At 43.5% G+C, this 27,509-nt stretch overlaps 1 protein-coding gene across 1 annotated transcript in view; it reads left to right on the top strand.

The window, feature by feature from the left end:
• The window catches only part of IQGAP1 (IQ motif containing GTPase activating protein 1), an 81,500-nt gene that overhangs the window by 10,938 nt on the left and 43,053 nt on the right, over positions 1-27,509 (top strand). The window contains exons 3-9 of the mRNA XM_086756915.1: positions 18,651-18,807; positions 19,174-19,251; positions 20,238-20,314; positions 23,846-23,913; positions 25,335-25,448; positions 25,905-26,083; positions 27,315-27,405. Coding sequence (XP_086613041.1) covers positions 18,651-18,807; positions 19,174-19,251; positions 20,238-20,314; positions 23,846-23,913; positions 25,335-25,448; positions 25,905-26,083; positions 27,315-27,405 — 764 coding nt within the window. The remainder of the gene's footprint in view (positions 1-18,650; positions 18,808-19,173; positions 19,252-20,237; positions 20,315-23,845; positions 23,914-25,334; positions 25,449-25,904; positions 26,084-27,314; positions 27,406-27,509) is intronic.

The raw sequence follows: 27,509 nt of genomic DNA, 5'->3' as shown, positions 1-27,509 counted from the left end.
GAGGGTACATTGATCACTGGGAAAAATCTGGCCTACCTTACTCACTAATCCTTCACTTCTTGCTATCTTTGAACTGCAAATGTATCTGTGGATAATGACAACGTTCTGGGACCTTTTAGCTGTGGGCAGCACTTGTTTTCCTGGCACTTCCTTTGAGAGGCTGTCTTTTCCTGCACAAACACATTTAAATTTCCACCTACTTCTCTAGAACATTCCTGATGTGATGAATTTATTTTACTTTGTTGTAGTGACCTCCCTGAGAGATGTTCTTTTGTCTTCTTGAGTGATTCCTTGATTTATTCAGAGTTGGTAGAATGAGTTGTTTTGGAGATTTTTTGTTTGGGATTTTCGCATTGCTGTCTAATGCCCTTGCTTAGATAAATTGGACAAAGAGCTAAGGCTGGCTGCAAGATTTCTCTTCTGCTCCTCTGTGAGAATGTGTGCCAAGTCTGCGACTGTAACTGAACTGAAAACGTTTGAGACGTATGTAGGAGGCAGTGATCTGCTGGAGTATAAGATCCCTCTTTCAATCAAATTAATACTATGATTTGTCCAAAAAATGCCATACCTGTGGTGTTGGCAATACTGAGCAGTGCAGGAGCCTTTGGGCCATAGCTTCATACATTCTTTCGGATGGTTTATGCAGACACCGTTGGGGTGGCAGGGGAGAGAGGGGGGAAGTGCTGCCCTTTTACTCTGGTAACTTTTTCCTTTGCTCTGATGCTGCTGTGGCCACGCGTGTTTTCCATGGCACACCTGTAGGGAGCTGCAATAGGAGGGCTAAGTGTATGTGAATGGAAGCACCTAGATGTGGAGGCACCACGTGCAACAGGGAAACGGGCTGTTGGAACGACCTGTGTTTAAAAATGCCTGAATTAGCAGCTAGTCATCAAGACTCTAGCACGTTTGCGTTCAGTTTCACGAGAGACCCTTTGGAGGCAGAGCACAGTGAACAAATCGTGATCAGTCACGGAGATGGCACAGAACAGAGAGAGTCATCACTGTAAGTTACAAAAGGATATGAACAGGCCTATCTGTAGCCTGTAAAATCTGCATGAGGTTGCCAACTGAGGAAGAGCCCAGGAGATGTGGGCAGAGATCCTGGACCTGGTAACGCTTGTTGTTGGGCCAGGTGTTGTGGCCCCTGCTGGGTGGACAGCTTGAACATCCTTCTCCTGATCGCCCCATTGCTGGACAGAAATGCTTTCTGGTGCTTGCGAGTATGAGATTGAGTGAAACCTGCTTTGTTTTTGGTTTTTATGTCAAATACAATCAACTTCCTCGTTCTATGAGGCATATTTTGCTATGTTGTCGGTACAAGGGTGTAACTGCATTTCCTACTTGTCTACCACCTCTACGGATTCAATAGATGCTGGCTTTAGAACTAAGTTGAATGCAGGAACTTTTTATTTTCAAGTGATAAAGATTTAAATTTCTATTTCAGCTTGTTAGATTTCTCAAAACTATTTGAGTTGAAATTGAAATTAAGAATGCTGCTTTTGGTAGACAACTAGAGAAGATAATTACAAACCATCGGGCGGTCTAAATGTACTTTAGGAAACAGATCTTGCTCAATAGAATATTTCAAATTACAGTTCTGATTGTTCTGTGGTAATTACTGGTATAATTTTGATAGTTGTAAAGGTACCTGACTTAATATGTCATACTGATTTCAGCAAAGCCCTTTGTTTTTACAGGAGTGGTTTCAGATATACGTACTTTGGAAGACTTTAAGGGGCTGATCCTGAACACTGCATCTCTTGATGATGATCTTGTTTCTCAGAATGTTGAGTGTTAACACCACTGCGGAAGCCAACTTGCCTTCCTGCTCCCCCTGTGGATTTGATTATATTCTTTGAAGAGTGGAATTTCAAATAGTTGCTGTTGGTGCCTTCCTTTTAGCTTGGACATCTGTTCTCTGGAATGTGCTGGTGATAGAGTTGGCTCCAAGCTAATGAATAATGTCTTCCAATTGTAACCTCATCCGCTTTTGTGAGCGTTGTTTCTGTAGGATGAGTTGTCAGAGCAAAGTAACGTTTGAAAGTAACGTTTGAAATTCTGTGTGTCAGTGCAGCATACTAGACAGATGGGGGAAAGCAAATGATATGTCATGCAAATACTGACCCATGATGTAATTTGTCAATTTTGTAGCATGAATTGAATGACTGCTTAGCAGTGTTCGCTAGCTCGTTTCCAGCTTCTGATTTGCAGTTATACTGTGATCACTGAAACTCAGTTTGACAGAAGGTTCTGCATTTTTCTCCTTGCAGTTCTTCTACCATCTGCCAGATTCTTGCAAAATTTTCCTGTTACAGCAGTCAAATGAGTAACATCTTATTGCAACATCTATTGCTTGAGGAAGATGATATCATTTACTGCATGTCAGAAATCCTTTGAAACAAACTACTCTCCACTAAAATAAAAGTCCTTTTCAACACAAGGGCGGGTACATTGTGTTACAGGTCCTTGTTTTTCAAAATGTAGATATCCAGGAATTGTGAAACTAGCTAATTAAAACGGAAGCATGTGAACATTTCTGGGTCTTTCCTTCTGTAGTCTGTTCTTCATTTTGGCATTGGGAGATCATGTGCAAATTTTCCATTTATTTTCTTGTGGGCAAAATGGTTACTTTACCTTTTACTTGCCCTCCAAACTACTGAGAGAAGAGGAGAGGAGCTTTTTTGTCTTTCCCCAGGCACTCCTTTAAAGTATTAAAAAACCCTGTACATCAGCAGTACGTGCTGTGACAGCTTTTACAGACACGAGTAAATACCCGAGGAGAGAGAGAGAGTGAGAATTTGAACAGTTAGGAGGGGATTCTGGATGTATCTTTCCACAGACTGACAAGTCTTAGAAGAAACCATGGTGCTTGTATAATTTCCCCCCTCCCCCTTTGCATCAGCGTTGACATTTGACAGAGTTAGACCATAAAGGTAGCCAACGTTGATTTTTTTGAGGCTCCAGGTAATGAGACATCAGCCTATATTTAGATGGATCATTCCAATGGATTAAAATTTATGTATGTTTTTCAACAAGAGTTGTTTCTGCTTCAGCCTCTAGCAGTTGTTTCTTATTGTCTTTGTCTAGTTGAGACTCCTGCTCTTGCAGATACTGTATTTATATTGGTACTGGGTAGGAGTGATTAAATATTCTCTAATAGCCGGTTTGCTGACCTGGCAAACATCATCTGTTCTTCTCCTTGGGATGGAGAGTGGGGACATTCTCTGCCAGGAGGCTGGGCTGGATCTGCTTGCTGAGACTCACGGGCCTCTTGAATGCAAGGGAAGCAGCTGGAGTCAGTTGCTGCAGTCAGAAGAAGAGATTTAGCTTTTGTAGGTGTGCCCTAATATTGCCGCTTTTTTCTTTGTGCAGTTTTAAATCATCTGCCTAGGCAGTTATGCCTGTTCTTGCTTCCTGGTCATTTATTCAGAAGGTCACTTGGCTGTCTCGCTTTGGTTTCCATTCTCTAGTCTCCCTTTTCCAGTACACCAAATTCAAGCTTGTTTTTGTTTTTGATGCGTGTTATTTAGCTTTCATAGAATCATAGAATGGTTTGGGTTGGAAGGGAGTTTAAATATCATCTGGTTCCAATCCCCCTGCCCTGGGCAGGGGCACCTTCTACCAGACCAGGTCGCTCAGAGCCCCATCCAGCCTGGCCTTGAACACTTTTGGGGATGGGGCCTCCACAGCTTCTCTGGGCAACCTGTTCCAGTGCCTCACCACCCTCACAGGGAAGAATTTCTTCCTTATATCTAACCTAAATCTCCCTTCTTTCAGTTTAGAGCCATTACCCCTTGTCCTGTCACTGTGTGCTCTTGTCAGGAGTCCCTGCCCAGTTTTCTTGTAGGCCCCCTTTAGGCACTGGAAGGCCGCTCTAAGGTCTCTCTGGAGCCTCCTCTTCTCCAGGCTGAACAGCCCCAACTGTCTCAGCCTGTCCTCACCGGAGAGGTGCTCCAGCCCTCTGATTGTCTTCGTGGCCTCCTCTGGACCCGCTTCAACAGCTCCATGTCCTTCTGATGTTGGGGCCTCCAGAACTGGACGCAGTGCTGCAGGTGGGGTCTCATGAAAGCGGAGTAGAGGGGGAAAATCACCTCCCTTGACTTGCTGATCATGCCTCTTTTGATGCAGCCCAGGATGCGGTTGGCCTTCAGCTTTCTCATAAGTAATAACTTTTTCACTTGCTGATCACTACTTTCACTTGGCCAAGGACAGTAGCTTTGATGACTTGCTGTCCTGTATCTTCCTCAAATAAGGTCCCTCCTGAAGATTATTTCTTTTACCCCCAGCTTGTATAAAGATTCTGCCTTTTCCTCTATTTAATGAGTTCTGCAGCAATGTATACCATCCTTCACTGGATTTGAGAGTGCCAAGGTAGGCTGTGGGGGTTTTTTTTCACTTCTTGGAGTATGCTTTCTTTGTCCAGCTCTCACCTTTGTTTTTTGTAGCTTTGCATGTTTTATGGCATGTTGTGGGCTCTCTAGGGCGAGGTGTATGGCTTGGACAATAACGTGCTGAAACACAATGAATGGTTTGTGCATAATTGGGGTTTCTGTGTACCACAGTAAATAATAATTTCCTTGATTTCTTTGTCTGGCTGCTGGGGAGGACCACTTAATGTGTTTAGTAGCTGGGAGGGGTTTCAGAGAGGATTCTTTTCCTGTTGTGGTGGGTTGACCTTGGCTGGCTGCCACGTGCCCACCAAGCCATTCTCACCCCCCCTTCTCAACTGTACAGGGGGGAGAGACAATAAACCAAAAGACTTGTAGGTCAAGATAAGGACAGATGGAGATCCCTCAGCAATTACCATCACAGGCAAAACAGACTTGGGAAAATGAATTTAGTTAAATTTATTGTCAATCAAATCAGAGTTGGATAGTGAGAAATAACAACTGTTAAATCGCCTTCCTCTCATCTTTCCCTTCTTCACTGGGCACAACTTTGCTCTCAACTTCTGTCTCCTCCCTCTGAGTGCTGCAGAGGGACAGGGAATGGAGGTTGCGGTCCATTCATTGTGTTGTCTCTGCTGTTCCTTCCTCCTCACACTCCTCTTCTGCTCCAGGGTGGGGTCCCTCCCATGGGAGAAAGTCTTCCACAAACTTCTGTGATGTGAGTCCTTCCCACAGACCACAGTTCTTCACAAACTGCTCAAGTGTGAGTCCCTTCTGTGGGGTGCAAGTCCTTTAGGAACAGACTGCTCCAACGTGGATCCCCTGTGGAGCCACAGGTCCTGCCAGAAAATCAGCTCCAGCATGGGATCTCCATGGGCTGCAGGTTGATACCAGCACCACCATCGGCCTCTGTGGGCTGCAGGGGGACAGCCTGCCTCGCCATGATCTGCACTGTGGGCTGCAGGGGAATCTCTGCTCCGACGCCTGGGGCACCTTCTCCCCTTCCTTCACTGACCTTAGTGTCTGCAGAGTTGTTTCTCTCACGTATTCTGACTCCCCTCTCTCAGCTGCTGTTGCGCAGCAGTTCTGTTTCCCCTTCTTAAATACTTTCTCACAGAGGTGCTACCACCGTCACTGATGGGCTCAGGTTTGGCCAGTGGTGGGTCCGTCCTGTAGCCAGCTGGAACTGGCTCTGTCGGACATGGTGGAAGCTTCTGGCATCTCCTCACAGAAGCCACCCCTGTAGCTCCCTCGCTGCCTTGCCATGCAAACCCAATACACCTGTGTAGACATAAGCCTGTCATGCGAGGACACTTAGGTTTCCCCTGGCTGGAGGGGAGATTGAGGCTCGTATTAGGCCCACATGTACTGATAAAGAGAATATCTCAAAGCAGAAGGAAGTGTTTGCATAAATCCTTGATACATGGTGTGCTTATGCAGCCTTGCCCTGCTTTGATACACAGCGGTTATCCTGCCTCGGCATAGAGCGCTAAAGGCAAAAAGGAGTAGCAAAGTTGGATTCTCTTTGTTGCATGTTGTCTGTGTTTGGAGCAACACAGGAACTCTGTCATTCCTCTTCTGAATTCCTGCAGTGTACTTCAGGTGAAGTTGCGACTTCAAGCTTTGCATCCTGTGTGCTGACTGTGTCGGTTTCTGGGTGAGGTCTAAGACTATGTGGCTAATAGTTAAAAGAAAGAAATGAGTATGTTAGTTTACAAATTACTTTCCATTTTGTAATTTATTGCAGTATATAGAATGCTATCTTGGTTTGAAATGTTTTTGTTTAGAGTCATTTAAATGGTAGAGAGATGAGGGGAAAAAAACACAAGAAAGCTTGTTTCAGTTAAGGCCAGGAGAAGAATGAGGATTTTTCAGTTAAAAAAAAAAAAAAAAAAGCTGGCATAGAGCAACAGCTTTAAAGATGTACAAGAAAAAGTCTAATGTTGTTTAAGATATGTTGTTGCAGGTTAACAGCTGATCTTCATTGATAAAAATTGGTGTGTATAAGTATTTCTGAAGGTTTTACTAGATATCTATAGACACCCGGTTACGTGAATACGGTTAAAGGTCCGATTTAGGGTGACTAAAACCAATCTGTTAATTATAGTTAATACTACTTTTGCCTGAGTGTTAAAGCAAAATGCATTTATTAAGCCCCATGTACTTTCTGTGTGTGAGATACAACTAGTGAAAGCAAATCTAAAGTTTTTTTGCATTTTAGTAGTTCTGTGATTCCTAAACACATTTTTGCACATTAGATAAACTCACAAATGTGACGTTTGTAAATGTCTGTTGAAAAGTTTAATCAATTAAGCATATGCTATCCACAATAATTTAGGTAAGTATGAATAGCTAGAGCAGATTAAATTGAGCAATCAATTACGTAGTTTAACAAAAGGCTATGTTTGCATCTCTCTCTCTCTGGTCTTTGTCAGAGACAGGGTGTTGGGCTCTAGGTGAGAACTTTTGGTCTGAACCATCGATGGGCCTAGGGGTTGCTGTTGTCGTCTGTGCCTCCCTTGGTGATAGCTTCCTGTATTAAATGTGGCTCAGGTAGCTGGAAGGCATTGTCAGCAACTGTGCTCACCAGATTGCTAGACTGGATAGTCATAAAGTGCAGGCAGATGCTGTCAAAAAATACAAAGAGAGCAGAAGTAAGCGTAGAGCGGTTGCCTAGGGGAAATGCAGATAATCCTACAGCAAGAGGCTTGAATATTCTAAAAGTAATTGTCCCTGTCCCTTTCTGGCATTTGGTTGATATATGTTCACCTCTGTTTTGTAATTTTTGTTGGAATTTGGGAATGTGGTGTGACTGGGGAAAAAATAAAATCCACTCCCCCCAAATTCTTCATGGTCAGGAAAATGTTAAGTTGTAGTAAGTGCTTGGGTGTGCCACCTTGCTAGTTTTGGCTGCCTGTCTGGTGTACTTCAGTGCAAGAGAAGAGCAAGGAGCCAGCAGTGGAGTCCAGTTGTTAAGCTGTACTGTTTGGATGAAGTTAAGTTAAACTTTGGTAATTTTTACTAGCTAGCTTGGGGATGTAAGCAATAAACTCTTGCAAGAACCCTCTCCTTCAGGAGCAGTGAGCAAAAAGATTTATTCTGATAAATGAAGTGGGAGAATGCAGTGCTGTAGGTCCAGTGTAGAGCTCGGAATTACAGAGGTTTATTTTAAGACATGATGTACTGCAATAGTTTGAGGGATGGACTTCCCAGTCTTTCTGTAGATGATTGTGTTTAAAGGATTTTGTTAGTTCCCTGTGAGGTAACAATATCCCCAGTAATCTCAGCCTTGATGTTCTGGGATTTACTCTTTTAACCATCACTTGAAGGCCTGCTCTTGCAAGAGCTCATGTAGAATCCCAGCCTGATGTGCAGCATTAGGTGGCAGGGTCTTGGTGTTTGTGTATTACAATTCCATGCCCTTCCTAGCAACTTGCCGCTACTTAAAATCAAGATGGTTATTTCCTTGGGGAATATGTTGGCAGTCCCGTAGCTGACTGGAGTCCTGGGCATATTTGGAGTAGGAGCCTCTCTCCGTGAGGTCAACAGGATGTCACTTCAACAGTGGGACGAGTGGTAAGGCTCTCACCACTTAGAATCTTTTTTTCTGAGCTGTGTTTTTCAGCATAAAATACTGTTAATCACTCTTTCTTGAACTATACACCTTCAGGATTTATAAATAAGTTAGTCGTTCGTCTTGGACACCATGAATGCTTTATTTTCAACAGCCTGAAGGACCCCAGTGTGATCCTTTGCCCCTCAGTTTTCATAGCAGAGGGCACCTGTACTGTTTATGTTCACATGCGTGTGTTTGTTGCACTCAGTGTTGGGCTCTTAAGAACCCTCTACAAGAATGCTAATATTCATTGTGCTGTGAATACCTTCGATGAGTACAAATGACTTTGATATTTTTGAGAGGGATCTTTGAAGCTTTGTCAGCAGTTTCACTAAGCACATGTAGCTTTTGCACAGCTTTCAGGTTCCAACCATAGTTAATGGTTGAGCAGCTCATCATCACTCTTCTAACATTATCCAGGTACCTCTCCAAATCCCTGTGTAGGCTGGACAGTGCTGCTTGGAGTTGCCTACATTTTAAATTTTAGGAGGTGAACACTTGGAAGGGGAAGCAAATGGAAATAACTCTCAAGTTCTTTGTGGCGTTCTTGCTACGTCCATTCAAATTGCACCTTTACTCTTCTGTTTAATTTTGGGTGTTGTGAGATTTGAAGAAATGAAGAATGTAAGACGCACTTTTTGTCTGTATATGGATGTGGCAACAGGCAATGGGTGAATATGCATAGGATTACTTTCAAAGTGCAAAAAGATTACCTTGTTTCAGGAATTTGTACACACAGTATGAGCATGCACATGGAGAACACGTCTTGAAGATGTGTTTGAAAAATTTGATTTTGGGCAAATAGCCTGCCTATTTCATGGCTGTGAGAAGGAGATGTGTAAGGCAGTCTTAACTGTGTGAAAGACAGTCTAACTGTGCTAGTAGAGTGCAGGTTTATTTTGCTGATCAAAATCTATTGGTATAGTACACAGTGTTACAAAGACCGCAGGATGATATCATATGCACCTGTAAAGAGAATGAAGCTGTGTCTGCTTCCAGTACATCTCTAGACGTCCTTTGGGAGGAAATAAAACATATTCAGCTTTCTTGAAGAAGGAGACAACGCCCTTCTGAAACATAGTTGATAGAGGATCACTAGCAGCAAGCAAGGAGTGCTGTAGCACTGACATGCTTAAAAAGAGAAGATTGCTGCGATTCTGACCCGTGATTGAGAACTCTGTGGCTAGTGCTCCCAAACTAGAGGCTCAAAAGTTTGCATTGAGGTTCTGTTTGCAGCTTTCCTGCTGATTAAATTGGTGAGGTGTGCAATAAGCAGAATGCAATGTGATCTCGTTGACAACTGAACTTTAAACAACACTTAGCATTGGTACCAGACTCTGGTATGAGTGGTACTGGTTATAGAATCATAGAATAGTTTGGGTAGGAAGGGACTTTTAAAGGTCATCTAGTCCAACCCTCCTACAAGGAAAGGAGCAGGGACATCTCCAACCAGGTCAGGTTGCTCAGAGCCCCGTCCAACCTGGCCTTGAATGTTTCCAGGGATGGGGCATCCACTGCCTCTCTGGGCAACCAGTGCCAGTGCTCCACCACCCTCATTGTAAAACATTTCTTCATTAATATTCTTTGTGGGGGTATCCTTATGTCGCACCCCAACATGTTGTGTTAGTGTTGTATACTTGATCTTTTTAGAGATCTTAATGGCTAGAAGTACTGAAGTGTTGCTCTTGAGGCCAGCACAGTGGAGATGACCACCCGATGCAGACCCAGATGGTGTGTTGGGCTGCGATCTGGTCTCAAAGTTGAAAAATAATAATTGGCTAGGTCTGTATACAAAAGGCAAAGCCATTGTCTTGAAATTCTAGGCCAGCGGAAGTTAGAAAAAGTTATTTCTGGCCTCTGCAAATGATAAATTTAACCTTGAAATTACTACTACTTACTGGTGACCAAGAAGTGAGCTTTCCTCATTGACTGATAAGGTCACTTTTTTTTTTTTTTTCTTAATACCTCCTGTGTTTTCTGTGCCATGTTCTTGTTTTGTTTTCTTTTTGAACTGGAACATACCGCCTGGTAGTCCTGACATGAAATTGATAGGCTGCCTGACAATACCTGATGTTAGGTTTTTACTGTCCTGTGTTCTCAAGGAATGCCTGGCTCTAAATTGCAGCTCACGGTAGTAGCTGTGTGTAGATATTCAAGGATCTCTTTCTAGGAGGGAGATCTGCGTTTCATAGCAGTAGGACTGACTGATTAGAAAGGTGCAATTACTGCTTTAATTTCAGCTAGCTTCAGTAAAATTGGAGAGTCTGACATTACCTATGCCGTCATGTGATGAAATTCGACTGAAGAATTAATTTTGGCTTTAAAATTATATTTTCTGTGCTGGTTGAGAGGGAGAGAGCATAGTGGAAACTGTTAAAGTAGCAAAAAAGAATTCAAGATTTCTGTGGAAAGCTTATTGATGGCGTATTGTTCTAATACCTAAAGGGGGTAGAGGTTGCTGCCCATCAACCAGGTGTTCCCTCCACCCCCGCCCCGTGAGACTGGAGAAATGCTTTCCTCTTGTTCATCTGGAAATTCCACATTTATTTCTGCCTTTTAAGGATGACAGGTGTTAATTTTAATGTAAGTATGTGAGCTTTTAAATATAAAAGCTACTGTGTAATGCTTTCTGAAAAGATTGCTTTGTCCTCTGGCCTAGCAAGTGGTTAAGCAATGCCTCACAAAGTGGGAGCGTTAGTGTACGTAGATTGCCCTAGTTTTGTAGTTATATTAACACCCACTTAGGAACTTGTTGAAACAGGTATGAGTATGTGTAGGCAGTTTATTTTCTAATTATGGGCTATTTCTCTTACTTTATGGAGATGCTTAAACAGAACTCATTGCCTCTGTGGCCTTTGATGAGGCATTAAATGATGCAGTCGCATGTACTTTCATTTTAGATCTTCCTAGGTTGAACAAAGTGGGTGGATTTTTGGGTTGCCCCAGTAGGGTTCTTAAGAGGGGTACTAGGAAACCTGTTGCTAGCAGTTGTACTCTTCCAGGGTCTGAGTAGCTCTGTGTCCTCTCAGGAGTCTTTGGCTGTAATGATGCAAGGCGTGCAAGTGACGTTACAGAAAGCTCTCGCCCCACTTAGAAGGAATGGGGGAAAGGGTTGCTCGTGGGGGTCCAGAAGTGTTGGACTAGATCTCAAGAGGTCTCTTGCAGCCTCAGAGATTCTGTGAAGGTTGGGTTGAAGCAGCACAGGATAGTGGTCCAGACTTTTTAAACTTAATGTCATGTTTTCTTTCTCGCTCATTCAGTTGCTATCTGCATTTTTCTAGAACTTAAAGTTGAAGAGGAACTAAGGTTTTTGTTTTTTTTTTTTTTTTTTGAGAGGAAAGCAGCAAAGCCCAGGAAAATAGTCGTTTGCAGAAGAACAAGTTTCTTTTTGTAGTTATGTACAGAAGTTGGCCAGGTGTTCCCAGAAACCTTTTCTTCCTGGTAAATGCTACTCCTTGTTGCTTTTCCAGGCTCCTCATCCTGCTTTGAGTTGCAAGCCCCCCTTTTTTCTGGGCTCAGGCCACACTCCACAGTGTAACGGTGTCTCATTTGGGATTTAAAGTGCTCTCCCAGTTTAACTGTCTGAGATCCACAAGTCTTCATTTGCAGTATAGGCTTCTTTGAGAACATTCTGTTCCAGAAGCTGTGGTTACCAGTGTGATTTTTTTTTTTTTTTTTTTTCCCTAATCCCTTTAGGACAGTGTTTGCACTCCTGTTTATAAAATTAACCTGAGGAAATATATCAGTCTAAGTCACGAAACACTATATTTATGTCACGTTAGAAAGAAAAGTGTGGTTCTGAGTCTATTTCTGTAGGAGACTGTTCAGAAACTTGCAGGGAAGCTAATGCTTTCCAGGCTAAACTAGGGTCAGATTAGCTATGTCCTGTATATGCTTTTTCCCCATCAAAACTGTTACTTACTGTTCAAGTGCACTCTACCTGAAGTACTAAATGTAAGGTCTATGAGACTTTCTGAGGTTATTAATACTGCTTACACTTGAACCTAGAGGGACCGAGCATCCTTTGCAGTGTGGAAGCTTCTCTAATATGGGATATTTTGCTTTTATCTCTTACTTGGAACTCTTCTGACATGTAGTCCCCATGGTCTGTGACTTGTATGTGTTGTTCTGCACTCACCATCCCTTTACTACATAAAACCTGTAATCTGTTCACATTGAGTACTGAACTCCTGTCAAAGCTTGTTGAACTGGTTTGCTTTCTGTAACTTGTCCTTTGACTCACTTCCTTACTCCCTTAACATGTCTTTTGGGTTGTATTTATTTTCTGTACCTTACAGGCTTTACGTGAACAGTATTTCTATTGTTTTCTCGAGTTAGATGGCAAGGAGCTCAAAGATAAGATGGGAGAGAAGGTGTCTGTGCATCGTCTGGTGTTTGGTGGCTAACTGCTGACTTTCTCATATATGAACAGAGAGTCCAAAGGAGGGCCACAAAGGTGATAAAACTGCTGGAGAACTAGCCTTTTGAGGAAACACTGAGGGAGTTAGGCCTTTTCACCCTGGAGAACAGAAGGCTCAGAGGGGACCTCATCACCGTTTTTCCCGTACTTAAAGGGCAGCTACAAAGAGGACAGAGGCTTTCTCTTCACATGAGCCACGTTCAGAGGACAAGGGGCAATGGGTGCAAGTTGCACTGGAGGAGGTTTCGTGTTGATACAAGGAAGAAATTTTTTAGAGTGAGAGCAAGCGAGCACTGTAACAACCTCCCCAGGATGTGGTAGAGTCCTCATCACCAGAGGTTTTTAAGTCACGATTGGACAGGGTGCTAGATAATCTCGTATGGGCTCCCTTTTCCACAGGAGGTTGGACCAGATGATCTTTTGAGGTCCGTTCCAACTTCTGTGAATAAATGAGGCAGTGAGACTAATTATAATTTCCAGTTAGTCAGGTGCACACAAAGGGCACACAAATCAGTCTTCTGACTTCTTGTAGCTTTTTAGGAAGGCAGCTGGAATCCACAAAGAGTGTGTGAGAGTTGAGGCTTGGAAATGTCATTTTTGTATACCTTTCCAAATGGTGCTTCTCCAGAATATGACAGGGTACTTCCTGATTTCTGCGGAGTATCAACTCTTTTGAGACAGGGAAGGAGGGGAGGGGGGAGTGTAGGGGAGAAAAAAGAAAAAAACATGCTTTTCTCCATCTGCCCCCTCCCACCCTGATATGGTGTTGCAGTGTTCTATTTCAGGTAACATTTTCTTCAGTAGTGCTAGGATCCAGTCATCTTTGTGCGAAGTTTGTCTCAGCTGTTTGGACCCAATGCTTGTTTGCTGATTGAAGGTTTCTGCACACAGAGCCTCCATAGTCTGAATGTTCAGAGCATGGGCTACAATTGTCATGTTGTACCTTTTCTGAAGAGCTTTGTGAGGCATTAATTAGAAAATTTATTCTAGATTTGGGGGTTGGGAAAGACTAGAAGTGAGACAGCTGGAGAAAGAGAAGCCATCAGAAGCTGGCAGAATCTGGTGTGTTGCCTGTTTGCTGTAGAAAACCACTCCCTGTTGTGGGAGGGCTGTTAGCAGGAACATAAAACTGTTTCTTGCTGTTGATTTTTGTGAGCGCTAGTTCCTGAGAAATGCAGTTTCCCTCTTCTCTTCCCTCTCCGTCCAGGTTCTGAAATCTCCAGTGCTGTGTCTGTTGGAAACATCTGCTTGCTGACCTGTTTCTGCGATTAGTTACTGTGGCAACCTCACTGAAAAGCTTTGTGGCATCTTTTTCTTGCTTGGGTTAGCTTTTCGAAGGTGTCACCTCTGCTTCTTGGAGCTGTAGAGAAGCCAAGTGTGAGGAAAAGGCTTTCCTGGGCAAAGGGGGTTGGTGTTAAAATTGAGTAGTTGTTTGCATTCAGATGGAAGAGTCAGCAGCACTGACATTTGTTAGTGAGTTTTTTTTCTTTTGAAATAACCTCACATTTTTCTGTGTTGTCTGGAGAGGAATGCAGGTACTGAAAACAATCTGAATAACCAAAGAAACAGTGGTGAAATCAAGCTGCTTGTAGAACTTCTGTTGAGTCATGAGTATTCTCTCAGCAATGAGACTGTAGGCCATAACTGTCTGCTGCAGAATGCACAAATAGGAAAACAGCATCGTGGATTAGATCTTTAAGTAAAATTAAACGGAGGTGTAAGAGGGGGGAAATAAACATGTGAGTACTTTGTGCTGTATTTGCTCTACATTCAGTTTTTAGATGCTCTTGGGTGTAGGTATTAGTATTGCTGCAGCTGATTTTAACTTGTGTTAACGGAAAAGGCCACCTGAAGATTAGTGACAGCTGAACTAAATAGATGTGTTTGAATTGTACCTTTAGGCAGATAGGGAATTAGAGCAAAGAACAAAGCACATGTGTTAATGCTTTTTTGTTGTTGTTTTTTTAAGAACACTGGCTTGTTTATGTTAAAAGGCAGATGGCCTCTTTACGTACTATGAGGCCACATTGTGTACTAATGCTTTGTGTGGAGAGAGATGGAGAAGTGATAGATTCAGACATGAGAACTTGACTGGCTTTCCCCTTGGGCTTGAGCAGTGAAGAAGTGCATTCATCTGAAATGTATGTTTTAGCAAGCACTCTGTTTATGCTAGCAGACATGAAAATAGAGGAGCTGTGGTGGAGTGATAGACTAGCTCCGTGGTAGGTTAAAAAAAGTAAACCTTAGAGATAGTTGAAACCGAACACAGACAAGACAATTAAGATGGCTGTCTAAAACTGCGTATCTGCACTGGTCAAAGTTATCTTCCCTTTGACTATTAAAATATTGCACCCTGTGCAATTTTCCATTTTCACTAACAACCACCTGTCTTCTATAATTCAACATGCAGTTTACTGCCTTCTCAGGAGAGATGAAAAACTGGCCGTGGTAAATTTGAATGCATCTCATCTGTCAGGTACTGCTACAGCATTTCATGTCTCAGATCAGGAGTGAACTGCAAAAATATCCCCAAAATGCAAATTAAATTTTATGTTTGTTACTTCATTTCTAAATTACTCTAAAGAAATCATCAAGTATTATTTTCTTATTAAAGTCAGAAAGAATCATAGAATCATAGAATAGTTAGGGTTGGAAGGGACCTTCAAAGGTCATCCAGTCCAACCAGATCAGGTTGCTCAGAGACTCATCCAACCTGGCCTTGAACGTTTCCAGGGATGGGGCATCCACCACCTCTCTGGGCAACCTGGGCCAGTGCTCCACCACCCTCCGTGTAAAAAATTTTTTCCTAATATCTACTCTGAATCTACCCCCCTCTATTTTGAAACCATTACCCCTTGTCCTGTCACAACAGGCCCTGCTGAAGAGTTTCTCCCTGTCTTTCCTGTAGGCCTCCTTTAGGCACTGGAAGGCTGCTCTAAGGTCTCCCTGGAGCCTCCTCTTCTCCAGGCTGAACAGCCCCCACTCTCTCAGCCTGTCCTCACAGGAGAGGTGCTCCAGCCCTCTCATCGTCTTTGTGGCCTCCTCTGGATGTGCTCCAACAGTTCGATGTCCTTCTTATGTTGGGGGCTCCAGAACTGGATGCAGTACTCCAGGTAGGGGGTAGAGCGGAGTAGAGGGGCAGAATCCCCTCCCTTGACTTGCTGGCCACGCTCCTTTTGATGCAGCCCAGGGTGTGGTTGGCCTTCTGGGCTGCAAGGGCGCATTTCTCCCAAAGAGTGGTCAGGCACTGGAACGGCCTGCCCAGGGAGGTGGTGGAGTCGCCGTCCCTGGCATTGTTCAAGAGGTGGCTTGATGAGAAGCTACAAGATATGGTTTAGTAGCTGTGGCAGCAATGGTAGTGGAAAGACGGTTGGACTAGATGATCTTGTAGGTACCATCCAACCATGTGATTCTATGATTCTATGACTGCCAGCTCATGTTGAGCTTCTCATCCACCGTCACTCCCAAGTCCCTCTCCTCAGGGCTGCTCTCGATCCATTCTCCTCCCAGCCTGTATTTGTGCTTGGGATTGCCCCGACCCATGTGCAGGGCCTTGCACTTGGCCTGGTTGAACTTCATGAGATTGGCACAGGCCCACCTCTCTAGCCTGTCAAGGTCTCTCTGGATGGCATCTGTTCTCTCCAGCGTGTCAACCACAGCACACAGTTTGGTGTCGTCGGCAAACTTGCTGAGGCTGCACTCTATCCCACTGTCCATGTCGCTGACAAGGTGTTAAATCAGTGCTGGGTCCAATACCAACCCCTGAGGAACGCCAGTCGTCACCCGTCTCCACCTGGATATCAAGCCGTTTACCACAACTCTTACAGTGTGGCCATCCAGCCAATTCCTTATCTGCTGAGTGGTCCATCCATCAAATCAATTTTTCTCCAGTTTAGAGAGAAGGATGTCATGAGGGACAGTGTCAAAAGCTTTGCACAAGTCCAGGTAGATGACATCAATTGCTCATCCCTTGTCCACCGATACTGTCACCCTGTCATAGAAGGCCACCAAATTGGTCAGGCACAATTTGCCCTTGGTGAAGTCATGTTGGCTGTCACCAATCACCTCCTTATATTCTGTGTGCCTTAGCGTGTTTTCCAGGAGAATCTGCTCCATGACCTTGCCAGGCACAGAGGTGAGACTGACCGGCCTGTAGTTCCTCGAGTCTTCCTTTTTAAAAATGGGGATTATGTTACCCCTTCTTCAGTCAGCGGGAGCCTCACCAGACTGCCACAATTTCTCAAATATGATGGCCAGCGGCTTGGCAACTTCATCTGCCAGTTCCCTCAGGATCTGTGGATGCATCAAATTGGATCCCATGGACTGGTGCACCTTCAGGTTCCTTAGATGGTCTTGAACCTTCTCTTCTGCTACAGTGGGCAGTTTTTCATTCTCTCATTCCATGCTTTTGCCTTTTGTGACTTGGGCGATGTGGCTAGAGCCCTTGCTGGTGAAGACTGAGGCAAAAAAGTGAAGTACCTCAGCCTTCTCCACATCCCCGGTAACTAGATCTCCTGTTTCCCTCTGGAGAGGGCCCACGTTCTCCCTGGTCTTCCTGTTGTCCCTGACATACCTAAAGAAGCTTTTCTTGTTGTCCTTGACGTTCCTGTCCAGACTTAATTCTCTCAGGGCTTTAGCCTTCCTTACCTGATCCCTGGCTGCTTGGAAAACCTCCCTGTAATCTTCCCATGCTTTCTGTGATCTTTATTGGTCCAAGGCTTGTAAGAGCTTTAGAGTTAGCTGCAAGTGAGGTATGATTGTCCTGGTTTCAGCAGGGATGGAGTTAATTTTCCCCTCAGTAGCTTGTGTGTTTTGGATTTTGTATGTGAAGAATGTTGGTAAGCACACTGATGATACGAGTTGTTGCTAATGAGACCAAGGTGGGCTTTCCAGGTCTCGCTGATGTGCAGGCACAGGAAGCTGGGGGAGAGACAGGCAGAATAATTGACTCAAACTGGCCAAAGAGAGCCTTCCATGCCATAAACGTCATGCTCAGTATGTAAGTGGGGGTTGCACGTGGGGGGCAGGGGGAGGCCATCTCTCTCACTGATGGGCACTGCTCTCTCTAGCTTGCTGGCTCCTTCTCGCTCTCTTGCTTGTTGCTTGCTTTCCTTTCTGTCATCACTGCATTGAGACGGGTTATATGTCATCGGAACATCGGGTGGTGAGAAATCGTGCATTGTTAATTTTGTGTGTTTTAGTATCCTTGTATTTTGTTATCATTGTCATTTTCTTTTGCTATTCTAGTAAACTGTCTTCATCTGAACCCACCAGTTTTCCTTTCTTGCCAATTCTCTCCCCCATCCCGCCAGGGAGAGGGGAGGGTGAGCAAGAAACTGTGTGGTGACCAGGGCTAAACCACAACAGTGATATAAGGAAAGTGCTTTAGAAAGTGGCCCATGGCTGTGCAGCTCCCTTCTTCAGGGAACAGAACAGCCGGGGAGCGTGTCGTCTTTGGAAGAAACTGCGTAGCCGAGCTTGCAGCATACAGCCTCTGGTAGCTCTGTGCAGAAGAAATATCAAGGTGCACCTCTGTTGTGAGAACAGTGACTTTTCAAAGGATTTGCTGTTGTGATATTTGTTTTTGTCGTGAGGATCCATGACACCATGAAATGAGATGGAAGGCAATGAGATATGGGAAAAGCAGTTGTTATGAGGAGAAGGAATGCTTTTACAAGTTTTCTCCCCTGGTTTTGAAATGTATAGTAGGGAGAAAATATATAGGTCTCGAAGATAGACTTGGTGGCAACATTGTAGGGCCTCTCTGTGAGATCGGCTAAAAGTGCTTCAATAAGTCATGCAAAATCATGGAATAACTAGTGGATATTTAATGAGAGTAAAGAAATGCTTGTGAGATAAGCTTGTACTTAAGAGGAAGATTTAAGTTAATTAAAAGGACAGATTGACTGCTGTATCTAGACCAGTACCAGCTAAATCATGGGCTGAAGGAGGAATGTGATGGTGAGATGGTATCTTAATTACTTGTGAAACTCTGGCTACTGAACTCTGTACTTCTACTTAATATTTTGTCTGAAGTGTTACTGACTAGCATTTTAATGACACAGATCATGTGGTAGTGCTGTACCCACTTTCAGCCCCTAAGTTGAAGTAAATAGTATGCTAGAGTATGACAGCGGTAGCAGCGTGAAACTTGTTTAGCATGGGGTTGTGTTCACAAATTGGAAATACACTCACGTAACCAACTTTGTTCTTCTTGCGCTTCCAGATGGATGGAGGCCTGTCTGAATGAGGAGCTGCCTCCCACAACAGAGCTGGAAGAAGGATTGAGAAATGGAGTCTACCTGGCCAAACTTGGAAACTTCTTCTCCCCTAAAGTGGTTTCTGTGAAGAAGATCTATGATAGGGAACAAACTAGATACAAGGTGAGAACTGTTGGCTGTAGATACTGCTTTAGGTAGACATCTAAAATAGGCAAATGTGAGCATGGAGCTACTGTGAGCAAATAAGCAGAAAGTTAGTTTGTATTAGGATGACCTGAGAAAACTCCACCTTCGTTCTAGAACATTGGCTAAGTGAAGGGCAGTGGACTCAGCTTCATATCTGAGCTTGCACTCATGTGAAAGAACTTGTCATAAACAGTATAACTGAACATAGAAGACTTCTGACTTCTTTTCTCTAAGAGTACTGTTTTCACTATCTGTCTTAATCAGCCTCTGTGCTGTTCTTGGCAGCTATGATGTTTTGTTTCTTACTGCCCTCCCCCATGTTCCTGGCTATTTTTATTTCAGGCAACTGGTCTCCACTTCCGGCACACGGATAATGTAATCCAGTGGCTGAATGCCATGGCTGAGATTGGTCTCCCCAAGGTAATTTCTATGTTGTACGTGCAGATAAATAAATAATCTCTGCAAAGCTTTACGTTCTGTGCAAGCATTTGCTGCTGTATAAAAATCAGCAGACTTTGTCTAATTAATTGCTCATTTTCTAGATTTGCATGCTTATAGAAATTCTCTCCTAAAACTTGCTGAAAGATTTAATTCTGCTACCTGTGTGAGAATGATTAGGAGCAAAATAATTCCTCCTTCAGTACCGTATCCTTAATATCACTAATCTTGCATAACATCTGTGTTACACTGTTCTTGCCATGCATTCTTTTGAGCAGTGTCTGAGCCACAGTTTGAGTGGCTGAGCCCTTCATTTGCTCTTGGCTTTACAGAAAGAGCAATGCTGTTTTGTGCTTGTAGGGAACAGCAAGGAACCCTCTGCTAACTAGAAAGTAACGTACCTTGTCAGCACTTCTGTATGAGTTCACACTTCCAGTATTAGCCCCTTGCGTTAAACTTTGAAGAGCTTTGCATTTGAGACTCTCTGAAAGCTTTTGGGTCACACTAACAGAAAATGTGGTATGCAGAGCACCTCAGTGCTAGTTTGGGTTACCCATTGTCACTGTCTTTTCTCTTGCTTCTCAGCCCCATTTAGTGCAGACAATATCCTCTTTTCTCTCTTCTGTTGTAAGTATTTTTTTCGTCTCTTGGCTTTTACCAAAGCCCTCGCTAGCACCTCATGACCCAGTATCTTGGTGGGCACACACGCACAAAAAAAAAAGTATACTCATCCATGTGTATAGAATGTGAGCAGCAAAAGGGGAGCTCTGGTTCGGGTGGCAGAAACAGAAGGAAGGATTGGCACTTCAACTAGGAGAAATGCTGGGCCAGGGCAGAGAAGCTCAGAGAGTTTTGTTCTGTGGGCTTTTTAATTAGTGTACTGCAGAAGAATTTGGCTTATCACAGTTATGCAATTTACCTATATAGAGTGAGTGTAATTCAGACTGCTAACTTTGTTTTGTCTTTAGATATTCTACCCAGAAACTACAGATATCTATGATCGCAAGAACATGCCACGCTGTATCTATTGTATTCATGCACTCAGGTAAGGCATACTAGGCAGAAATCTAATTGTTTCTGAAATCTTTCTGCAAAGCTGAAAGGTGAGAGGGGAGAGAGCTGAGCTGAACTGAAGGCTGAATGAGGACAGATTTTCTATCAGAACAAATCTATGATCCTAATCATACCAGGTCAGAGCAAAGATCCATAAAGCCAGTATTTTGCCTCAGGCAGTGAGCAAATCAGATGCTGAAGGGAAAAGAACCAGTCAAGTATGTTGTGATTACAGAGTCACAGAATGGTTTGGGTTGGAAGGGACCATTAAAGGTCATCCAGTCGAATGCCCCTTGCAAGGAGCAGGGACATCTCCAACCAGACCAGGTTGCTCAGACCCTCATCCAACCTGGCCTGGGATGTTTCCAGGGATGGGGCATCCACCACCTCTCTGGGCAACCTGGGCCAGTGCTCCACCACCCTCCATGTAAAAAATGTTTTCCTAATGTTTACTCTGAATCTACCTCCCTCTATTTTGAACCCATTACCCCTTGTCCTGTCACAACAGGCCCTGCTGAAGAGTTTCTCCCCGTCTTTCCTGTAGGCCCCCTTTTTAGATACTGGAAGGCCGCTCTAAGGTCTCCCCAGAGCCTCCTCTTCTCCAGGCTGAAGGGCCCCAAGTCTCTCAGCCTGTCCTCACAGGAGAGGTGCTCCAGCCCTCTCATCGTCTTTGTGGCCTCCTCTGGACCCTCTCCAACCAGTTCGTGTCCTTATGTTGGGGGCTCCAGAACTGGATGCGGTACTCCAGGTGAGGTCTCATGAGAGCAGAGTAGAGGGGCAGTATCCCCTCCCTCGACCTGCTGGCTGTGCTGCTTTTGATGCAGCCCAGGATGCGGTTGGCCACCTGGGTTGCAAGGGCGCATTGCCGGCTCACGTTGAGCTTCTCATCCACCATCGCTCCCAAGTCCCTCTCCTCAGGGCTGCTCTCGATCCATTCTCCACCTAGCCTGCATTTGTGCCTGGGATTGCCCCGACCCATGTGCAGGGCCTTGCACTTTGCCTGGTTGAACTTCATGAGATTGGCACGGGCCCACCTCTCCAGCATTACTACTTTCCCATCCCAGTTCTCACCCTCTCTCTGTACTGTCTGAGGCAGAGCTAAACATTTTGGGGCTTAAAGGAAAGCCTGAAGCTCTAAAAGGTGTTTGCGATAAAGGAAAATATTTGTTTATCTAGGGATCAGTCAGATCACTGAATGAAAGCCAGTGTGCTCACAGCACTGTATGCAGTATGTGTATCTTGATGACCACAGTAAGTGATCAAGCAGAAACTGTGATTGAAAGCTCTCTTAAATTTTAAAATCTCACATAGACCGAGTAGGATAATCCCAGTTCTCAGCAAAACCGGGAGGATTCATTTGTGATGCTTTGCTCTTCAGTTTGACAGGATGGCGCCTTGTATGTGGTTTTGATTTTTTTTTTTTTTTTCCTTCCCCCCGCCCCCTCCCCCCCAGCTGATTTGAATGCAAATGTGGTTTTTGGAACATGTAGAGATTTTAATTTAAAAATTCCTCTCATATAATTTACTAGGTGATTGAATGCTGGATTGTATACATTTGAGTCTTCATTTGTTGCTTGCTCACTTTCAGTTCTCAAGAATGGCTTGTTCTACTCTGTGATCTGTTGCTAGTGTGAAGTTCATAGAGGGTGATTGCATTTATCTGATATTTCAGACCACTGTAGATGAAATTATTATTTATAAAAGTGAGCTTGATCCCAACTTTAGATCTGAGTGAGTTATCTCTGTAAGAATAGGTCATTTGGAGTTTATAGAGCAGTGTGGAGTAGACCTGTGGGGGGGTACACTGTTGCTATCAAGACCAATGCTCCTTTTAAGTTAGGTTTTGGCAAAGTTCCTCCCTTGCTGACAGCTTTGTGATAGCTACTGTAGCTACTTTATTAGAGGAGTTGGCTGGCATATGTTCTTGTTACATGTTCTTTGTTATATCCTGGCCGTTCCTACCCCTCACCCCTCCCCAGTAGTCTGAATTGTGGAAAATTGCCAAGCTTCCCAAGAAAATTAAGTTTGCTGTTGCTGTACTCTTTCTAGATCATATATTAGGAAAAGAAAATTAATTCAGGGAGCAAAATTAATAGATGCAAACAGTGCCAGTAGTTAAGGCTGTAGAAATTATCATCTTTCATCTAATAATACCTTTTCCATAATACTTAATTTTTTAAAATTGTTAACCTTTTTGACTGAAATGTTCCATATCCTGTTTCTCTGCAAAGGCAACCTCTTCAAGATTTTATAATTTAAATAATTTTACTTGTCAAGGAAAGATGAGTAATTCTGACATGTAAATAAAAATATGGAAAAGGATGTTTTCATAAAAGCTTGTTCATTCTTCAGGCTTAGTACCAAAGTGTATTCCAGTTATAAAATAAAGATTGAGAATGCAGTTTTGTTGACAGTCCATAAGTCAGAAATATTTCTGCCTGGTGTTTGTTTCCTGTTTTGTAAAAAAATCAACCAACCAACCAACCAAACAAAAAACCCCAACTGCTTAGATTTATAGAGGTAGGAGATTTAGATTTGATGTGATGAGATAATCTGAAAAGGTAGAGTTGCTTACCCTCTATTTTCCAGTTGCTTTAAAACTGATTTTACCAGAGGAATGGATATTTGCTTTATTAATAGTTTATTTTTAATGTTCTTGTACAATCAGTTCTTTTAACAGAGGGTATTTTTCCATGATCTGTGCTGAGCTGGCATGACAGGCAAAAAGGAGGGGAGTTGCTTCTCTTTCACCAGTCCCATTTATCCTTAGGTGTATGGATTAATCCCTCCTTCGTAGCAGTTCCAAGTGTACACATTAACGCCATTTTAGTGAGCCAAATTGCCTTAGTGAATACTTCCCCTCTACTCAGCACTGGTGGGGCCACCCCTGCAGTACTGTGTGAATTTCTGGGCTCCCCAGCACAAGAAAGGGACATACTGGAGAGAGTTGAAGGAAGGGCCACTAAGATGAGTAATGCACTACAGCATCTCTCCTGTGAGGAAAGGTTGAGAGAGCTGGGACTGTTCAGCCTAGAGAAGGCTCTGGGGGAGCCCAGTGACAGGACAGGAGGCAGCTCTCACAAACTGAACCACAAGAGGGTCCTTCTGAACATCAGGAAACACTTTGTTTACTGTGAGGGTGACCGAGGAGTGGCACAAGTTGCCCAGAGAAGTTGTGGAGTCTCTACCCTTGGAGATACTCGAAAGCCGTCTGGACGTGATCCTGGAGAACCTGTTCCTGCCTGACCTTGTTTGAGGAGGAAGCTTGAAGAAGACAAACTTGAGAGCACCCTGCTAGCCTCAACCATTCTGTAATTCTGTGAGGACTTCAGAGTGTTGGACCAGTTATATGTAGCTGAAGGGGGATGAGAGGAGCCAGCTCACCCTCTTGGGGATTATGAGCTATTACGCTGGCTTACCTGAGTGGCTCCTTGAATCTGTATTTCCTAAAATTACCCGTGTCCTTGTCAGAACCACAATGAAAAATTACTAGTTCTAATTATTTGCTTATTTTCTTTTCTAGCCTGTACCTGTTCAAACTGGGTCTTGCCCCTCAGATTCAGGATTTATATGGGAAGGTGGACTTCACAGGTAAAAAAAAACAAACCAAAACAAAACCAAACAAAAAAAAACCCCAAACTGATATGTGTGCTGCCTTTATCTCATACTCTGCTAGACATTGTATACATCGATTTAAGGATTGTTACTGATGATTTCCTAAATGCAAATTAAATTGAAAATTAATGGCTGTGAGGAGCTCTAGTAATTTAGGAAAAAGGATGGATTTAGGTGCTTCTGAGTCAGGCTGTTAAATAGCCATTGGTTCGCTAATCATTACTTTTGCGAATAACAGCCCCTTACCTTTTTTGCTACTGTTGTAAGATGTGTAAACCTTGCTTCCATCCCCTTGGGAGAGGTTTCAGTTTGGAACTTGGTAAATGGTTCTGACCTCCCTTGACAGTTTAAAGTAGAGGTGCCGTCAGGTGAAGAAGAGTTTGCAGGAGATTCCAGCACTGCCGGCTCTCTTGCCAGCTAACCTACCCCGCACGCACCGGAGCCCCGCTCTGGGGAAAGCAGGGCATCACACGGATACTGTCAAGCCAAGCCTTCAATTTAATGCTACGCAACACAGGGTTAAATACCCGTACACCCGCTACGCACGAGAACGCACCCGCCCCCTGCGCCCATGAATCTATCCGTGCCCGCCACGCACCTGCCCCTGCACCCATGGACTTATCCGTGCCCACCACGTACGTGGATGCACCTGCCCCCTGCGCCCATGGACCTATTCGCCTAGCACGCGAATCACTGCAGACTGCCCCTCCTGCATACATGCAGCCCTGCTAACGTTACCCCACACAGCACAAATTCTAATGTCCAGATGCCTCCTCAAGGTTTCTGTTCCTTGACTTTTTCAAATTGTTTTTGTCAGATTCTGTTTTGCATTAGTGAGGTTCCTGCCTGAGGGTGCGCATCTGATTTAAAAGGTGTGTAAAACCGTATCTTCCTGCAAAACAGTTGTTGATTGTACCTATAAAATGCCAAATTATCAACTCTCTTTTTGAGTTGCATGGTATTTAACAACAGCCTGTCTCGATATCCTCCATTTGCTTTTGTCGACATAGTCACTCTGTGGGGAAAAAAGGATGCTAGAGTACTGCCTGCACATTTTCCTGACCTATTGGCGGCCATAGTTGAGGCATCTCAGAATGATGGAGTCTGTTTCCAGCTCCTCATGAGAGTCGTGTGTTGTTTCCTAGTGAGAAAGACTGCAAAATATTCCCATATGAGTTTCTGTGAGAAATGTAGATTTTAGGAAAGTGTGCAAAATGTGTATCAATTTTTTCATTTATTTTATTTAACTTACTGAGTTATATTCAAAGTATTATTTAAACAGTAACTGTAATTTATTGTAGTTATCCTTTTTTTTTTTTTTTTGATAGCAGCAGTTGGTATAGCAGTGCTGATTCCTAATGTGTTTAAGCCTGCATAACACTGTTTTTATGTTTCAGAGGAGGAGATCAGTAATATGAGGCTTGAACTGGAGAAGTATGGTATCCAGATGCCTGCCTTCAGCAAGATTGGAGGAATTCTTGCAAATGAACTTTCTGTGGATGAAGCGGCATGTAAGGAAAAATCGAGTTCTGTTTTATATGATTATTCAAATCAGCAGATTAGTGGTGTGTGGGGTGTTTTGTTGGTTGGTTTTTTCTTTTTTTTTTTTTTTTTTTTTTTTTAGTGTTGATTTTAATACCTCCTGTTTTAAGACAGTACAGTCCTTTCGATAGGCCCTTTGGAAGACTGGGAAAAGAGTTTTCTTCTTTCCCTTGTGTATTTTTATTATTATTTTTTTTTATTTCTGGAACATGATGATTTGACTAGCTAGAGTATCGTATTGGGAAGTAGACTGCCATTTTTTTTTCAAGAACACAAAGCCATGATGGGATGAGAGGTACTATGATAATTCTTTTGCTTTCCAGTTAATTTCCAGATAATTCTTCTGCTTTTTCCAGTTAGGTTTGCAATTTTTAATAGAGCTGTTGTGTGTGGGACTGACTGGCAGTGTGTGACTTGTTTTTCAGTACATGCAGCTGTCATTGCCATTAATGAAGCAATTGACCATCAGGTTCCAGCTGACACTCTTACAGCAATGAAGAACCCTAATGCCATGCTAATAAATCTTGATGATCAACTGGAGTCCACTTACCAAGACACACTCTACAGAGCAAAGCAAGACAAGATGGAGAATGCTAAAAATAGGGTAGATCAATTTTTCTTTCAAACCATCTGTTTGCATGCATTGCAGTTTTGTATTGCAGTGTAAACTATGGGGAATTCGCAGAATGTGTTACAGTCCTGTATGTATAGAGTTAGGTGGATTTACTCTTGGTGGTATTCTAATATGTTCCCCAGTAACCTGTCTTCCTATTGTGAAAGACAGACAGCAGTTAGCTGTGTTACTCTGTTTAGCGGTCTGAAACATGCGCCACGTAGATACAGAATTCAAGTCAGCCTTTACACGTTGGGAGTGCAATCCCTCCATTTTCATACAATATAGATATAAAACTGAGTGATGATCTCAGAAGGGGTCAGTGTTGTTTTAGAACGCTATGTATCAAATACCTAGCTATGTGTACTGCTTTCTACATTCTGGAGCTCTGTGTGTTCTTACAGAGACATTATATTGAAATAAGGTTTTTCTAGGCTGTCTGTGTCAATAAAAGAAGCGTGGCCAGGAGGTCGAGGGAGGTGATTCTCCCCCTCTACTCTGCTCTCATGAGACCTCACCTGGAGTACTGCATCCAGTTCTGGAGCCCCCAACATAAGGAGGACGTGGAACTGTTAGAGCGAGTCCAGAGGAGGCCACAAAGATGATGAGAGGGCTGGAGCACCTCTCCTGTGAGGACCGGCTGAGAGAGCTGGTGCTGTTCAGGCTGGAGAAGAGGAGGCTCTGGGGAGACCTTATAGTGGCCTTCCAGTGCCTAAAGGGGGCCTACAGGAAAGACGGGGAGAAACTCTTCAGCAGGGCCTGTTGCAATAGTACGAGGGGCAATGTTTTTAAAATAGAGGGAGGTAGATTTAAATCAGATATAAGGGAAAATTTTTTACACGGAGGGTGGTGGAGCACTGGCCCAGGTTGCCCAGAGAGGTGGTGGATGCCCCATCCCTGGAAACATCTCAGGCCAGATTGCACGGGGCTCTGAGCAACCTGATCTGGTTGGTAGATGCCCCTGCTCCTTGCAGGGGAGTTGGACTAGTTGACCTTTAAAGGTGTCTTCCAACCCAGACTATTCTATGATTCTATGTGATTATACTTACTTTATATGTGTTTTCTTGTGAGGTTCCTTTTTGCACGTGTAGACGTAGCCTACCTATGACCTGTCACACCTGTATATAGATATACAGTTTTCCTCCCTGAACTTTTCAATGCAAAGATCTATGAGGGCAAAGGAAACTGTAGAAACACTCATTAGTTTTCATTTCATCTTCAGGTTGTGTCAGAAAATTCAGAGAGAGAGAGAGATGTGTACGAAGAACTTCTGACTCAAGCTGAGATTCAGGGAAACATCAATAAAGTGAACAGTAGGTATCATGCTAAAGTAATAGTCTTAATTAAATGAGTACTTAAAAATGATATGTGTGCCCCTCCTTGCTTTCTGTAATGATAACAAAAGTGGAAGGCGACT

This window comes from Chlamydotis macqueenii, chromosome 12 (genome assembly GCF_036417535.1).
Source record: "Chlamydotis macqueenii isolate bChlMac1 chromosome 12, bChlMac1.mat, whole genome shotgun sequence".
Taxonomy (NCBI): Eukaryota; Metazoa; Chordata; class Aves; order Otidiformes; family Otididae; genus Chlamydotis; species Chlamydotis macqueenii.
This window is presented reverse-complemented; position numbering and strand designations above follow the sequence as displayed.